Raw genomic sequence first — 18320 nt, 5'->3', positions numbered from 1 at the left:
ACTTGAACTTTACTTGACTTCGTTGAGAAAATTTTAAATAAACTAGAACTTTTTATCTTCCGTAAAAATATTCATAAGTATGATATTACTTTTTCCATCTTCCACCGAAAAATTAGAATTGAACTTTAAATTTCTTTATGTCTTTGTGAAATAATGAACTGAAGTGGAGGATTTTTGTTTTCTCTGGAGAAATTAGAATTGAAGTGTGTTCTTTGGTAAAATTCAGAATAGGAACTTGAACTTTTCTTCAATTCGTTGGGAAAATTTTAAATTGAACTAGAACTTTTTATCTTACGGGAAAATATTCACAAGTATGGTATTACTTTTTCTATCTTCCACCGAAAAATTTAGAATTGAACTTTAAATTTCTTTATGTCTTTGTGAAATAAAGAAATTAAGTGGAAGATTTTTATTTTCTCTGGAGAAATTAGAATTGAAGTGTGTTCTTTGCTAAAATTACGAAGAGAACTTGAACTTTTCCTCGCTTTGTTGAGAAAAATTTGGAACAGTATTTTAGATTTTTCATCTCTTCGAGACAGATCTGAACTAAAGTGGAAAATTTTTATATTATTTGGAAAAAATAGAAAAGATTAATGACTAATTTCTTTTTCATTGAGAAAATTCAGAAGAGAACTTGAACTTTCCTTGACTTCATTGAGAAAATTTTAAATTGAACTAGAACTTTTTATCTTCCGTGAAAATATTCACAAGTATGATATTACTTTTTCCATCTTCCATCGAAAAATTAGAATTGAACTTTAAATTTCTTTATGTCTTTGTGAAATAATGAACTGAAGTGGAAGGTTTTTATTATCTCTGGAGAAATTAGAATTGAAGTGTGTTCTTTGGTAAAATTCAGAAGAGAACTTGAATATTCACGATCAAAGTATAACTTTTCCAATATTCTATGAAAAATTTGGATTAGAACTTTAAATTTTTTTCATCTCTATGTGAAAAGTCGGAACTGAATTTAAGAAAATTTAGAATTAAAGTGAAACTTTTTATCTTCACCGAAAATAATAACTATCATAGTATAACTTTTCCTATCTTCTACAGAAAAATTTAGAACAGAACTTTAAATTTTTTATGTCTTGGTGAACTTAAAACTGAAGTGGAAGCTTTTTATTTTCTCTGGAGAAATTATAATTTAATTGTGTTTGTTGGTAAAATTCAGAAGAGAACTTGAACTTTTATATCTTCTATGAAAAATATGTAATATTATTTTAAATTTTTAATCTATTTGAGAAAAATCTTAATTGAATTGGAAAATTTTTATATTATTTTGGGAAAATAGAATTGATCAATAACTTATTTCATTTTCAATGAGAAAATTCAGAATCGAAGTTGAACTTTTCTTCTTCCGAGAAAATATATTGAACAGAACTTGAAATTTTTTCATCTCTTTGAGAAAGGTCGGAATTGAATTTAAGAAAATTTAGAATTAAAGTGAAACTTTTTATCTTCATAGAAAATAATCACAATCAAAGTATAACTATTCCTATCTTCTAAGGAAAAATTTAGAACTGAACTTTAAAATTTTTAATGTCTTGGTAAACTTAAAACTGAAGTGGAAGCCTTTTATTTTCTCTGGAGAAATTAGAATTGAATTGTGTTCTTTGATAAAATTCCGACGTGAACTTGAACTTTTCTATCTTCTAAGAAAAATTTGGAACAATATTTTAAATATTTTTCATCTCTTTGAGAAAAATCTGAATTGAAGTGGAAAATTTTATATTATTTTGGGAAAATAGAATTGATCAATAACTTATTTCATTTTCATTGGGAAAATTCAGAATCGAAGTTGAACTTTTCTTCTTCAGGGGACATATTTGGAATATAACTTTAAATTTTTTCATCTCTTTGAGAAAGGTCGGAACTGAATTTAAGAAAATTTAGAATTAAAGTGAAACTTTTTATCTTCATAGAAAATAATCACAATCAAAGTATAACTATTCCTATCTTCTAAGGAAAAATTTAGAACTGAACTTTAAATTTTTTAATGTCTTGGTAAACTTAAAACTGAAGTGGAAGCTTTTTATTTTCTCTGTAGAAATTAGAATTGAATTGTGTTCTTTGATAAAATTCCGACGTGAACTTGAACTTTTCTATCTTCTAAGAAAAATTTGGAACAATATTTTAAATTTTTCATCTCTTTGAGAAAATAATTGAAGTGGAAAATTTTATATTATTTTGGGGAAATATAATTGATCAGTAACTTTTTTCATTTTCATTGAGAAAATTCAGAATCGAAGTTGAAATTTTATTCTTCCGGGGAAATATTTGGAATAGAACTTTAAATTTTTTCATCTCTTTGAGAAAGGTCGGAATTGAATTTAAGAAAATTTAGAATTAAAGTGAAATTTTTTATCTTCATAGAAAATAATCACTATCATAGTATAACTTTTCCTATCTTCTACGGAAAAATTTAGAAGTGAACTTTAAATTTTTTATGTCTTGGTGAACTTAAAATTGAAGAGTAAGCTTTTTATTTTCTCTGGTGAAATTAGAATTGAATTGTGTTCTTTGGTAAAATTCAGAAGAGAACTTGAACTTTTCTTTCTTCTATGAAAAATTGAGCCTGCTAGTAGTATCATTATCTCTAAAATTATTTTTCTTACATCTCTGATCTTTTTAATAGATATTCTGAACGTTTGACGTTCTAGCATACTCTAAAAATAATGAACACTTAACAAAATAATGCATAAGATATTTTTAATGAAATAAGGACATGTAGAATAATGATATAAAAATATGTTAAATACATTATTATACATTATTAGTACACTTGCGCTTCACTTTCCGTCAATTCATCTTTATATTCATTGATGATATTGTCCGCTAATGTCCTTTTTATTCTGCCTGCGATTTCACTGTCTATTGTCACATTATTTTTACATAGAAAGCAGTTTTGGCACATTGACATGATATGATTTATGATGTTGATGCAGCTGTATGCTTGTCTTCTTTTTCCTTTTGCTTTCATTCGAATGCTAACACCGGAAGAATTGCGATAAGATCTATCAACGGCTAACATGCTACCAGAACCATTAGCTAGAAGTTGTCCCTCTTCATTAACTATTATTTTTAAGTTTGCATTCTCTTTGACTACTAATTTCTCTGGTAATGGTACTCTCGCATATCCACCACTTGCATGATGGAAATTCTTGGGTACACCAAAGGAATTTAACTCCTCACTGTCATGACAACGTATGCATACATTGCCAATAAGATCTCCACTTGCACTCGTTTCATAGTTCAGGTATTTCTCCTTGTCAGCGTTCAACACGACAATGATTTTTTCATGTGCACATACTTTCGTTGAATAATTCATCTTCACTTTTTACAGATATGAATTGTGTGTTGATCCTTCCACTGCGTAAAAAATACTGATTTAATGCATGCAATAAACTCGCTAGTGTCGATAACCTGCCATAGAGTACCAGTGGAAAAGCCGCGTCGAGTCCATGAACAAGCACAGAGTACGATTGGTAGAGCCGTACGCATATTTCATGTCATTTTAAGATACGTAAAAAGTTAAAAAAATACCATGTTAAAAAATTCAAGAAAGTATTTATGAATTGGGGAGGGGACTCTTTGAGGATGGAAAATGGGTTTAGGAATGACATTATGAATGGAACTTGTTCAGAAAGGATATAATAAAGCCATAAAAAAGTATTAAAAAAATGGAGAGGGGACTCTTTGGGGGCCTGGGGCGGGTGTTTGGGGGACCCTTGGGGAGGGTGCCCTTCTGTGATCGAAATTTTTACTTTTTAGTTTACTTTTTTTTGCGGCGCATCCCTGCGGCGCATCCTGCGGCGCTTTTCTGTGGTGCCTCCCTGCGGCGCATCCCCCTGCGGCGCATCCCCATGCGGCGCATTCCTGCCCCGCCCGGGGGACCTTTGAGGACCGGGGGAGGGCCTCTGGGGTCCGGGGTGCCCTTGGGGGGTCCGGGGGCCCTTTGTGGACCGGGGGAGGGCCTCTGGGGTCCGGGGTGCCCTTTGGGGGTCCGGGGGCCCTTTGAGGACCGGGGGGAGGGCCTCTGGGGTCCGGGGTGCCCTTGGGGGTCCGGGGGCCCTTTGAGGACCAGAGGAGGGCCTTTGAGGGTCTGAGGAGGGCGTTTGGGGTCCGGGGGACTTTTGGGGGTCCGGGGGCCCTTTGAGGACCAGAGGAGGGCCTTTGAGGGTCTGAGGAGGGGGTTTGGGGGCGGGGGCTCTTTAGGAGCTTGGGGGACCTTTGAGTCCTGGGGGCTGCCTTCGGGGTTGGGGTGGGGGATCGGAACCCTTTGGGGTTGGGGTAGAGGACCTCACAACACTGTTCAAATGAAACTTGTGTATTATAACGACCACAGAGTTTCACCCTCAAATTCTCTTCTAAAACCTTTCCTAAAATCTTCTTTCAAAATGTCTCTAACTGTTTCGCCGAAATAGTTCCATAGCCTGTCTAAAACAGTTTCGCCCAAATAATCCCTAAACGTAATTCAGCGTGTTCCTTTTGTTTTTGGTATCTCTGTGCTAATGCATTTCAAATTAATAAGAAACCTGATTCCCGCGCTAAAACAATTCATCGCTAAGATGTTTCTTGGAGAATTGTTTCCATGGCCTTTGGCTATTAATATCCTTTGGAGTTCGACCAAAAGAGCTGTTTCCGTGGCAAAGACATTAATGACTTGGATCTATTCCTGGAGAATCGTTTCTAGGCGGAAATTTTTAAAGTCTGACTGATGATGTCATTGGTTGATTGATCTGTCAAGAAAGGAGAATTAATTTGTTGTTTCTAAGGGGAATTATTGATTCACGATAGGTGAATTGAGGTCGACAGCACAGGTGCTCCAAGGTCGATGTTGTTGTTGTTGTAAGTGCACGCTCTCAGCGAATGTCAAGGTCGATGTTGTTGTTGTTGACACACTTCGATTACGCAATCAAGTTCTCGGAAATTCACTTCCCCCTCGAGTCCTAGATCAATAACATTGTTCCCGTTAGAATACAATGCACATGTGCAACCTTCGTCCCGGAGTTATTACACATAGAAACATCAAATAAATCGACCTTGAAGGAAGAGGTCATTGACCCCATTACGTAATCATTCTCCCTAGGGAGGCTATGCCCTTATTTGGGGTGTAAAAAAGTTGTAGGTGGCAGCAGGGGTGAGGGATGGGAATTATAGGGTCATCTCTACTGCTAAGAATGAAAAAGGGTGGCGATCTGGAGGCGTCTATCCAAAAAAATAACTACGAGAAAATTGTCAGGTAACCCTTCCAAAGCAGTTTTATTGTACAAAAACACTGAATTAATTATTCTTAAGGTGGATTTTAAGTAGGCCTTGTGCACCCGCATAAGCAAAACCCATGCTGCAATGGCAGTTGCTATATATTTGATGGGCGAACTCTGTGCTTTTTGTGAAGCTTTAATGTCCCTCCCGTAGTGCGTGATCTAAATTATCACGAATCTCCGATAAGTTAACGTATCCAGTAGATTGCTGTCGCTGAGTGACCGATTTCTGTCTTTTTTCTCTCTCTATTTACAAAGCCATCACTATTATTTTAAAAGAAAAACATTCTGGATTTAAATTTGTTAAAGATCTTTTGATTAACATTTGATAAGTTATGTGCAGTTTTCATTTTACTTTTACCAGAAATCCTGTTTTCTTGTAGTTTATGGAATAATAAGCTTTGCTAAAAATTCCTAATGCATGCATTGCTTGATTTTTTTTTTTTTACCCATAAAACACAGTCAGACAAAGGATGGTTACAAAACACATAGAACATAAAACGCAGTTAGGATGGATGAATGAATGGATGATAGAATAAATCTAACAACAGGTGAAAATGTCATAACTACTACTACTAACAACTCACCACAGCACCAGGCCACCTGAGGCCAACAAAGGTACGCCCGCTCCTCCTCCACCCCAATTTATACAAAGCCTCCCTTTTTACACCCGCCCACGAAGTTCCCATTTCCTTTAAATCTTTCTTTATGATGTCCTCCCACCCCAGACGAGGACGACCTGCTTTCCGTTTAGCCCTAGACGGTTGGCCGAAAAGAACAATCTTCGGCAATCTATCATCCTTCATCCGCACAACGTGCCCTAGCCACCTCAACCTTTCTTTCAGTATAGCCCTAGAGAGCGGTATTGAACCACATTTTTCGTATAGTCTATTGTTTGAAATACGGTCAGTCAGCCGGGTACCCAGAACAATTCTTAAGCAATTTCTCTGGAAAACATTTAGCAAATCTTCATCCGCTTTTCGGAGCGTCCATGCTTCAGGGCCAGATTTGAACACTTTCATCACTGTAGCTTCTAATATTCTAATCTTGGTTTGCAGACTTATCTTCCTATTCTTCCAAACATTTTTTAACTGTGAAAAAAAAAAAACACTCTGAGCCTTGGCTATTCTACTTTTAACATCTTCACTACTCCCACCATCCAAACTCTTACTACTCCCAAAATGACATAATACCCCATACAATCCTGAGAAAAGGGTTAAAAATCAACGGATTTCAAAGCTGAATCAAATTTTCGATTGATTTTGTAAATAGTTTGTACTCAACTGAATTACTACTCACAAATCCATTCCAAGAGTCCACTTACATTGCAAACCTTATTTTAAACCCATGAAAAGGTGTTTGACCTTTCAATTTCAAAATGTTTGCTTTTTGCGAACATTCTGTATTGTAGCTCCACAATGGAAGATGTGTACCATAACCTAAAATCTTTAAAACATCTTGCAAATGCTTTCTAAATTATAAAGTAATTTACTACTAAATATGTTAAATATCCATGAATAAAAAGGCAAATCATGAATTAAAATATGATTGACCTCAAATCGATATTTGGAAGACTCTCAGCAAGTTTCTGGAAAACACTTTTTTGGGGAGATCTGTCTTCGGATCTCTCCACAGCCAAGCAAAAATCTCCAGTGGCGCTGCCAAAAAAAAAAAAAAATGATTAAGACCCATTTTTTGCCGCAACCAATGCATAAAATATTAATGTAACATTACTTCCCACTTTAATATATGAAAATTTTCAGGATAGAACTTGAGAAGTGACCTAGCCTAGCTTGCTATTGCTATTTTTCGGTTAGGTTATTCATTGATATCAGCTTGCTGTATTAATACTTCACATATTTTTCAATTCATGACAATAATGCTAGAATGACATGCATAAAATTGAAAAGAGAAAAGCTGCGTTCAAATATGAGCTCCCAGGGGTAAGTGACTATATTTGACACTCTTGATGAATGTCATAATTGCATAAGGTCAGTAAACAATTAAGAGTAAGAAGTGTACCAATTAAAACTAGTCGAACAGTCTGCTAATTGGAAAACAGAAAAAAAAAAATTATTTAGCTTTTTACTAATCCTATACAGGATTGCCACCCCTAAGGGTTTATCAATATTTCTAGCGATTTTTTATATTACCTAGTGATTTTCTTCTAGCTAGTGATTTTCGTTCTAAAACTAGTGATTTTTCCTGAATCTAGAGACTTTTCACGATATAGCGTGTAGATTCATGATTTAATCGAATAAATCATACAAGAAACTAATTATAAAAGAAAAAAAACGCAAAATAGAGATTCATTACAGTTCCTAGTATGTTCCAGATTATCATTTATGCACAAATACCGCCTTTGAAACTTCCGATTTACCACCATATGTCGATATCAGATATAGACCCCAGAGCAATATCATTAAGATAATAGGTGAATGTAGTTAATCCCGAAATTGCAAAAAGGTTCTATACTTCCTATTTCCCAATATTTGCTCAGGTCGATTTTTTGTCTTCATATTTAGGTTTTTTTTCTTTGAATAGTGTATATGAATACTCCCTCTACATCTGGAAATACACATAGAGTCATTGAAAATAAAAAGGTAGGTATACATTAAATATAATTTTCTAAATGAAAAAAGAAATCATTGAAAAAAAAAAGACTTAGGACTTTTTATAATAGGATTTGTAATATACCTAGATAGATTAAATCGATTGCAGTTTGAATATTGAAGTTGGTTGGGAGTATGGGGGGGGGGGGTGTCAGCTCTGGGAATTGTCTAATGATTTTAATCTTAAATTTCTAATATCTAATCGAAACTTTAATAATTCTCCGAGTTCTCTTATTTGTAATTGAAACATCTAATAAGCGCAGATAACGTCCTATTCTTTAAGTTTTTGGATTTATGTGCTAACATTAGCATATTTAACACTTTGTGATAACAAACCCTACGAATGGAGCAACAAGGCTGAATAGTAACCGAAACTCTAGAAACGAAATTTTTATATCAATCGATATATTATCTTTATGTTGATTCTTTTTATGTTGATTCCAAATATTTAAGATTCATTAAGCTTAGTTTTACCCATAAAAGGTTAATAAACTGTGAAAACTTGCCTGATTTTTGAAAGAGGAAGGAACACCCACTAAAAGTCAAAGAATTTTACATAAAATCAAACCATTAGATCCGGCGTATCAGAGAACCCTAGTATAGAGGTTTCAAGCACCAATCTGAAAAAGGGTGGAATTTTGTATTATTTGCCAGAAGAAAAATCACGGATACTCGTTAATTGGCTTTTTTTTTCCAGGGGTGATTGTGTCGAACCAACGGTCCCAGAACAGCGGGAAAGTGCTCTCTTGAACGGAAATAAAAATTTCTGGTGTCCTTTTTATTTGACCAAAAAGATCAGACGGCTACTAGCCCCCCTCGTACGTCTATTTTTTCTCCAAAATTGTTTGATCAAAAGTTTGAGATAACCATTTTACTTAGCATAGTTGAAAGGTTCCAAAACTATACATTTAGATTCAACATGACCCACGCAGCCCCGAGGATAGGTTTGGGGATAAGAGGATGCTAAGGATAATATGCTGAAGATAATAAGGATAATATACGATCTTTGAAAACCAGTTTGATAGCTACAAAGACAAATAACGGGTGACAGGTTGCATTGGACTTGTATAACTTGGGCTATATATTTGCACATTGGAAGGGTGGGGTAAGGTTAGGCTAGGTTACTTTACCGCACCTCCTCTAATGTGCAAATATATAGCGAAAATTAAATTATTAAATAAATTAAAGTATTATGTTTTCATTATATTTTGTATATATCTTTAGGATTACCATAACTTTACATCTTGGGTGCGTTTAAAAAGGAATAAGATTAATGCTTATCGAAATTTGTGAAAGATGGGACACTTATTCCATGAAAATATAAAAAGGCCATTTCAAAATAATCGCTGGTGTCCCAGAAATTATACTAGCGCTACTAGAGTACAAAGAAAATAGTTTCTGTATTATTTGGGAAAAAAAACTGGAGTCTTGGATCGACAAGGAAAAAATATTAAAAAAGAAAAGCACATTTTTTATTAGATCACCTATAACCAACTTTCAGTGATCGGGGTATAAGCTAGGGGTGCCTATTCGGAAAAATACAAGGAGGAAGCAAGGATTTTGATTTTCTTTATACAGATGGAAAAAGGCATTTTTCAAAATTTCAAGGGTAATTTTCGCTTGAGAAAAACAAAACATCATTCTAAAGGTATTTTTCCACATCTAGGGTGGTAAGTTTGCCCTCTCCCTGTAGGATTGCCTGAATAGAACGTGATGTAGAAGCAAACCAATTATTAATTACAACGACAAAGAATATTATAATTCTAGTGATTTCTAGTTATAATCTATAGTATAATTTATATAATTTATAGTCAATAATCTAGTGATTTATGTGCTGATTTAGTGATTTTTTTCAAGAATCTAGTGATTTTCCTTTTCACCGGGTGGCAGCCCTGATCTGAGAGTGAATAAGAAATACCCTGTTGACTCCAGGATATCCCAAACTATCTTGTGTAATTCCGCATAAACTTGGAGTCAGTTAAAGGACTTTTTTTGTAATAATGACACCACAGACGACTTTAAAGTTTTTCTATTCCTTTTAATTTGACTTCTTTACCTCAGCAGAATTTATCAATTAATTTGAATGCCTCTTTATTTGCCATTTTAGGCCAGTATATTTGAATGTCCCTTCACTTTAGAAGCCTCATTTTCATTGGAAGCGTTGTCCAAGCACGTTTTTTTGCTTTTATTGAAAAAAAAATAATCAACCGAAAAGAAGGGACGACATTAATACTTAAAACGAACAGAAATTGTTTCATATATCAAAGGGGCTATCCCTTCCTTATCCCTCGCTCTTTACGCTATAGTCTTAAAATTCTTTTAAAATATTTCTAACTTAAAATATTGACCGACCCTTGTGTTTGAGCAGTCTTTCGAGAAAATTGTGATAAAAAGTCAAACTTCAGCGTGAAAAGCAAGGGTTGAAGAAGGGCATTGGTTGGTTAAGTAGCACTCGAATATAAGAAATAGCTTCCGTTTGTTTTAAGTTTTAATTTTGCCTCTTGTTTTCATTGGAAATAAAAGCTTGTAATTAACAAAAGCAAAAAAGTGCTTGAAAAGGAGCTTCCAATGAAAATGGAGGTTCAAAAGTGAAGAGACATTTAAAGATAATGGCCCGGAATAACAGATAAAGAGGTATTCAAATGATTGTACATTTCACTCCGTTTTATGGTTATGATTTTTCCAGTATTTAAATTTAACACTTTTAGGTTTTTTAATTTGACCTTGCTTAATCTAATTTTAAAACTGTCACGCCTTCTTGATTTGTTGTTTTTGAAATTCTTACTATTTTTGACATGGGACCAATAGGCCTATCTAGATAAAATTTTCCAGTTCTAAATCCTTACGACCAGGAGACCATAAAAAAAACCAAAGAAATTTGAATTCAAAGGTAGATTAGTTATACAACATGCTAATATCATCATTTGCAATTAATAAAATAATCCATGGTAAAGAATTGTAATTAAAAAACAACACGTGCCCATAGTAAATGTAACTCAAAGAACGAAAATTTGAAATCAAGCCATTTCAAAAGAATCTTCTTTTTAAGGTGATTTCAAATATATTTGCTTTATTAAATTTAAAACTACGATAAAGGTTACAAGCCTAAGAAACTCTGCATATATTAAGAAAAAGGGGAAAAGACATTCTAATAGGGGTACAACCCTGACGAAAATCTCAGGATTATATTGAGCATCTCTATCAGCCCTTCTGCTGACTTATCAAGTTCTTATGTGCAAAAACCCAAAACTTCACATTTTATTCTGCCATAACATTTTAGTGCCATTTTTAAGGTGAATTCTCAGTTTATGACCTTTAATGTTTAAAAAGACCATGGTATTCAGGTGAAGCTTCCAGAGAATACTGAAGGGAATGCTGAACTAAATCAAAACATATTACGTGCATATAAGTTATCAAAAGAGCGTAAGTCAGGAATGAATGAAGGTATCAATTTTAAATATCCAGTAATTTTGAGGGGATCTTGAACTTCAGAACACTGTGTGCTTCCCGGTTCTTACTGGGCATAACTGTAATTATGAAGTTAAAAATATCGGGAAATACAGAATGAGATGTTAAACTAAATCAAAAGACAGTACATGCATTCTAGTTGTCAAAATAGCATGCCTGCAATATCTCAGGAATAGGTAAGGGTATTAAGTTCAAACTTTCAGAGAGTGTTGAGGGTGGTTGTTAAACTTACTCAAAATACAGCTATGGGTATCCTTTATAGGCAAGGGTGGTAAGTTGAAACATTTAGATTTTGGTGGGATGTTAAATATAATCAAATTACAACTATTTGCATCCGGGTTGTCAAAAGTGCGCATATGCAAGGTTTGAGGATTAACTGGCTTATAGTTTGTGCAATTTCTCTGGAACAAATTAGGGTATTAAGTTGAAACTTTCAGAGAACGTTAAGCTCAATCAAAGATATTATTTGCATCTCGGTTGTCAGAAAGATATATCTGCAATGTCCCGGGAATGGGTAATACTCCAGTAAATCTACGAAACTCTGGGACAAAATAGCAACATAAAAGATTTTTACACTCTCTTGTAGAGAAAAAAAATTCTATACAACATACCAAAAGTCCCCAAAAATCCCCTTGGCGGAACTGGGTAAAAAACAGGGGGAAAGAGGGAAAATTGGAAAAATTTAGGGGAAGATTTATTGTGCGCTCGAATTTCACGTCTGCTCTTTTTCTACGCAGAGAAATCGAAAAAAGACAGTTGTTGTTTTATCACTGGACTTGGTTCGATTTCTCCCTTTAGCGGGGGAGGGGGAGGGGAAAACAGCATCCTAGAGAGTTGTGCTATATGGCTGGTCAAACTGTTGCCCCCAAGGTTTTTTGACTTGATAATTTCAAAAAACATGATATTAGATTCGTATCTTGGTTTTCTGCAGTGTTTTCACCGCAGGGGAGACAATGCATCGGGCCTTCGGAGTACGTGGGCAGATTTACTTCGACTATATAATAGAAACATAAGACAAAATTAAATGTAAAAAATGAAACAAATCAGTTAACTTCGGTAATCACAGCAAAAGATAGTTACGGTTTTGATTCAACTAAAGAGGATAAGATCAAGGATTTATTCTAAACATCATTTTCTTCATCAATATCAACAAAAACATCTTTATCGGAACACACAATCCTTTGGCAGCCTTTGCAAGCAAGTGTGCAAGGCAATCCATTTTTTTTGGCCGCTACAGCGTGAACTGTCACAGTTGGAACGCGTGCAGCTGCAACAAATCGCATTTACCAGATGAGGCGGAGTAGTTCCGATGTCTGTCATGATTGGAGTGAGGTGTCCGTCGCGTAATCGCCAACTCCAGTCTTTCGGGTCGAGTTATGACGCAGTATTACGGCATTCCATTACCTAATAGAAGACTATAAGAATAAAATTTCACAGCCGATGGAGTTGGTGGAAGTCTCTCTGGGCTCAAAAAAGTTGATGTCTTTGAGATGTTCAGTTTTTCAAGAAAAACCCTTTTCTTAGTCTTGTTGAAACACAGCAAAATATTTTCACCGGCTTGGTGGACTTCTTCCTTCGTAGAACGCAGATTAAGAAATACTTCACAGTTATTCCTAAATTCTTCATGGCTTTTCAGGAATGGCAGGACAGCCTGCTTTCCTATCCCAAACATATGGGATGTTGTGTCGCAATCAAGAAAGGCGCGGCCAACAAGAATAGAGTGACAAATTTGTCCCAGTGATCTTTTGATAAACTTGATGTGCCAGTATTTAGTTGACAGCGCTCTTGATGTGGTATTGGTTTCGAAGTAGAGATCCCTGGCTTCCGGAGGCAGGTGATGGAGGAGAAGGATCAATAAATCAGTGTCGTTTCTGACCGCTGTGGTTACCCTTCCCTTGGCCGCATTAATATCTGTAAATGCAATCAGAACGTCCTCATTTCTCTCTGCATGAAGGACAGTGAGGCTTGGACAAGCTTCTTTCCAATAGCTCGAATAATGTTCTGCTTATTGTTGGGATTCCGTAAAAAATTCCTCCTTCTTCCTTTGCAGCTTTATACTCAGTGTGAAATCGACGGTCAGACACTGGATACCTTTCTTTTGTCTAGCCTAGTTGACATCTTTGGTAGACGGACCTGATGTATATCCGTCAAACACGACGGAAACATTTGAATACCTCTGTGTCACGAATGAAACGTAACTGTTGCAAATCTGTTCGAAAGTGTTTCCTGTTTTCCATGGAATATGCTGGTGCAGTCATCCGCCATCGATCACCAATTTTTCCGGCTCTTTTAGTAGGACGTTCGCAGTTTCTGCCTTTGCTAATTTCCAAATAGCTTTCGTTAGGTCCACTCTATCTGGCTGTCGTGGGAGGCTTGACGATTGGAAAAGAGCAGTAGGGTAGCTTGAGAGTACGAATCTGAGAGTTTCTTCCATATCTCCTCCGGCTGTAGTTGCCGCTGCTGCAAGACATTGGAATAGAAGTCAATTTTTATGTCTTCACCGTCAGCTTCGGAAATGTTGCCTTGATAGGCCATCGTAATCGCTTTGCTTTTGCGCTTGAAGATGTAGCGATCGGCATCAGCGTTGTCCATTGACTTCAGAATTTCTTTTCCTATCACCTTTGCTGCATCCGCGTTGACATTCCTTGCTGCTGTCATACCATTCGATATCTTGCGCAATTGAATGCAGTTGTCGTACGGACAGGACTGCGCAAAGAAACTACTTTTTTGCGCAGTCCTTTGCGTCTTTTCTATCTCTTTCTATCCGAGCTGGTCTTGCAGAAATGTTCTGGTCAGATGACACATACTCAACGCCGCTGAGTGGCTGCATAAGCTCATTAATTTCAGCTCGCACTGGCATTGACATTGTCCAGATCAACCTTTGCGTCTCACTCATTTCATTTCCCCTCGTGAGTGCCAGGCTTGTTTTCAGTGACCTCATCAATACTTGCTCAATTACTTAGTCGGAAGAGAGCCCAGCCCATAATCTACCGCTTCTTCTGATGACAAACATCCCCTCCGCGATGTCTTTATACAGCTTCTGGCTACTTTCTTTCAGCTCTTCCATTTGCTGAAGAAATATTATCACCTATTTCGTATACAGGTTATGGCTTGCAGCTGCAAAGTAAGGGAGCATCTCAGAGAGTGCTTGAAGATACTACACTCAGTTTTCGGTCTGTTCTGCCCTGATGGCCTTCTTAAGCACTCTGAACACTTCCAAATACTGTAGCGATATTTTGCACTCCTGTTGTTCTGCAACGTGTCTTGAAACTCCATCATTCGCGTTTGGATTTGACACACTACGTCTGCGTTGGATGCGTCTTCAAGGGTTACTTCCTCATTCAGTATAGCTATTCATATTACCAAAGCTACTACAGGGTCTTGATGACTCGCACGTGTGTCTTCTGTGCAGTCGAAATCATACGATTTGCAAATGGGAATTATCTGCAATGCTGAATCCATAAGCTCCTGCGCTCTCACGGCCCTTGAAACAGCCTTACCGCTAAGGATGTGCTTAATGGTGTTACCGACATATAGGCATTTGAGCACTTTTTTTTATTCCTGTTTCCGTCATCACGTACCCGATCGCTCCAAGAAAGCTCATACGGCAATGGAGACCACCGATCATTGGAACTGCCGCCTTGAGAGGACTATCAGCGGGCTCCGCATTGATTATGTTCACCGCTTTCATGTACAAAGGTTGGTCAAAAGTAACAACTGGCCCCATCACGCTCGCACGCTTTATCGGAGATAATATGTAAGGTTGTGTATACACAAGAAAGATCGGAGGGATTATAGTCAATCATAGGCATAAAAACAATCGAAAAAGTGCCTTAGTGTGACCCGTGATGAATTGCTTGCATAAATCCACTGTATCCGACCCATTTCTCGTCATGTATATAGCTTGCATGCCATAGTAGGTCAATGTCTTCGATCTTTTCGTCGAAGGTGATGGTCGGGATGTGTTTGTACAAAAGACTGTTCTCCTGTTGTCTTCTGTTGTAGAAGAAGAAAGACACTTCAACCTGCTGGTGTACTTCAAGGCTTACAACTGCTCTTTGGATTATGATTTGAAATTTGGGTAGCCTTGGTGTGGCAGCAGCTAGCATGCCAATCCCATGGAAAGTATCTTTTCTGTCGATAGTGCAAATTTCGTGGTCGACATTGTTGCCAATGAACTGGGTGAAAGTTTTAGAAGTCATCCCTGGAAATTCTGTACCATGAGTTGCTGCAGCAGAACGCTCGAATCGAAGGGCTTCAGAGTAAGAAGAAGAAAAACCTAGCCTATTCATCTGGTCGATGAAAAAACGTGAACCAGATTTCTGGTATAGCTGGACTCCAAGGTATACTTGTAAAGGAGTGAGCAAAGATCGGAGACGGCAAGCCTGCATTATTGCTTGACCGATTGAACCTACCAGTAGGTAGTGAATCTCCAGCAAACAGAAAAGAGAAGCACCAGGGAATAGGATATTAAGTTCTCGTCAAAACGGTGTTAGAGGGTTTTAAAACCTAGTCGATAGACCTTTGTCTTCTCTCCAAATTCTGTAGAGCCGTCTGACTATCTTTTCCCTTTAGAGGATATCTTGATTTCTCCCTCTTTTTCCCTTGTAACTGGAAAACGGGGGGAAAGGCTAATGACAGAGCAATCAAAGTAACATATTCATTCTTCTCGCACTGGGAAACCCCAGAAAACAAGTCTTGTAAACTGCTGTCCAAGATCTATATTCCCCCCTCTTTCCCCCCTGTAAGTGGGGAAACGGGGGAACGACTTCTTACCTAGCGTTAAAAAAAGCTCATATTCGATCTTCTTGGACCCAAGAGCATCAGGAATGCCATTCTCAGCTTCAAAAACTACCGGTCATAGATTTTCGAGTTTTCTCCAAGATTTTTCCCTTTCCCCCCGTTTTTCAACCTGTTCCGCCAAGGGGATTTTCTGGGACTTCTGGTATGTTGTACATAATTTTTTTTCTACAAAATGGTGTAAAAATCATTTATATTGCAATTTTGTCCCAGATCGTCGATTTTTTCCGTACTGAACTATAAATGCAATTGGTCAAAAATCTAGGGAATTTTGTTTGGGGAGAATGTTAAAATAAATTAAAAGACACTAATTAGAACTAATAAATTAGAACCATATGTTTTAATTCTTACGCCAGAGAAATGATAAACTGGATAAATATTCATTATGTTAACAAATAACAATACTTTGTCAATGTAAAACGAGCAGAAACTAATAAATATAATTTCCCGAAAAAAATGAACTTAAGACCAGCAGAAATAAATCCCTATGATAATTTAAACTCAAAACGACCAGAAATTACTAAAAGACAAAATGAAAAGCAAGAGGAAGAGAAATTAAAATAATATCATATCAAACATAGAAACAACAGGTACTAATATAATTGGATAAATAAATCTTAAAACGAGTAAAAATTAAATTGGATATTCAAATCAAACTTAACACGAAGACAAATCAATATAAATAGGAGTTTGACAGTTGCCCCCTTCCCCGAACCGTAGAAATCCTATGCCTATTATGTTCTTTGCGCTTTTCTGAAAACGAATTTTATTACAAATACTTTTTTTTTATATTTGCAGCATAAAAATAAAAATAAATGTGAAATAGAATCTTCAATTGCTTACTTTTTAACAATTAATATCATTTACACATCAAATATTCACTTTATTTTAATTAATTCTTTCCAGTCATCTTGATTAATAAAATGATTTATTTTATATTTGTCGTCAATGTTTTGAAAACAAAAGCGCGGCGTTCAAGACACATGTGGTTATCAATGAAACGACATGACGTAAATAGCCTCTAAAGAGCTAGGCACACATAGCTGATTTTGGGAACCAATTTCAGCAAGGGTGTATTCCATGTCGAGTGATTATAATTATGATGCTAAGAGGTGGGCCTTAGTGACGTTTTTCGGTGATTAATCATCATTAATTATGATTAATTACATGCCTAAAACTCTAAAGCCCTATTACATTCCTTGTCTAGAATGTAATTAATGATGATTAATCACCGAAAAACGTCACTAAGCCCCTCCTCTTACCATAATAATTATAATCACTCGACGTGGAATACACCCTTGCTAAAATCGGTTCCCAAAATTAGCTACGTCCTACGTGTGCCTAGCCCTAAGTCAGTAGAAATTTCTGAGGGCGATATGTTTAATGAACTGGTATACCCAATGAAAAAAAGAAATAAATTGAAAGATGTAATTAGAAAAATAAGGCCAATAACATCAGTATTTTCTTACCTATGAGGCACATGCTCTCCAAATGGTATCATTGTGTGTAAGTGATGAATGGCTTGGTTATTGGAACAAGGATAAGCAACATACTGTTCTCCTTTAATTGTGTCAGTGAAATATTTTATTGACTTCCAATGACTGCAAAAGCCTGAAATTCAAAAGCAAGATAGTTTGTCAGTTTAAGGTTTAGACATGACCGAAATTAATCTAGGTTAAATTTTGCTCTAAATTAGCCTGGTTTCTGCTGTCAAATATCTTAAATTAAGCTCAAAAGACTAGATTAAAAAAAAAACGCATTCAATTTTTGTATAATTCTGGATTGCTATTATAACTTGTTTGTGGCTATCTCTTTGTCTTCTCTGTCAGATTAAACTTTTCCGATTGTAATTTCTTCTTTTTTCAATATCATGATTAGAACTCATTTCATGCTTAGCCATGTCATTTGTAATCTTTGATATCTCAATAAACAAGTTGTTAATAATAAGAAAGTAAATGAGGAAGCTCAACAACTCATTAGAAATTTAAATGGTAGAGATAGGGGAAAACAAAAGATCGGAATATTAACATTTCAAATTTATTTATAAATAAAAAAAAACAAGAGAGGTTCAAGATATTTCCGAATATATTTTTAATCAAGAAAAGACGATAATAACTCAAGTATTCAGTAAATTATTGAAAATTCCCTTGCCATTAATATTTCAATAACTGCA

At 35.9% G+C, this 18320-nt stretch overlaps 1 protein-coding gene across 1 annotated transcript in view; it reads right to left on the bottom strand.

Moving 5' to 3' along the window:
- Positions 1–6744: 6744 nt before the first annotated feature.
- The window catches only part of LOC148950170 (pancreatic lipase-related protein 2-like), a 45296-nt gene continuing 33720 nt past the window's right edge, over positions 6745–18320 (bottom strand). Inside the window, exons 6-7 of the mRNA XM_089091485.1 lie at positions 17617–17758; positions 6745–6925 (exon numbers count right to left, since the gene is read on the bottom strand). Of these exons, the coding sequence (XP_088947611.1) occupies positions 6805–6925; positions 17617–17758 (263 nt within the window). The 3' untranslated portion in view covers positions 6745–6804. The remainder of the gene's footprint in view (positions 6926–17616; positions 17759–18320) is intronic.

Source organism: Artemia sp. Qi Xiang Cuo, chromosome 7, assembly GCF_049724085.1.
Source record: "Artemia sp. Qi Xiang Cuo chromosome 7, ASM4972408v1, whole genome shotgun sequence".
Classification (NCBI taxonomy): domain Eukaryota; kingdom Metazoa; phylum Arthropoda; class Branchiopoda; order Anostraca; family Artemiidae; genus Artemia; species Artemia sp. Qi Xiang Cuo.
Note: the sequence above shows the minus strand (reverse complement) of the source record. Positions and strands in the feature narration are given on the sequence as shown.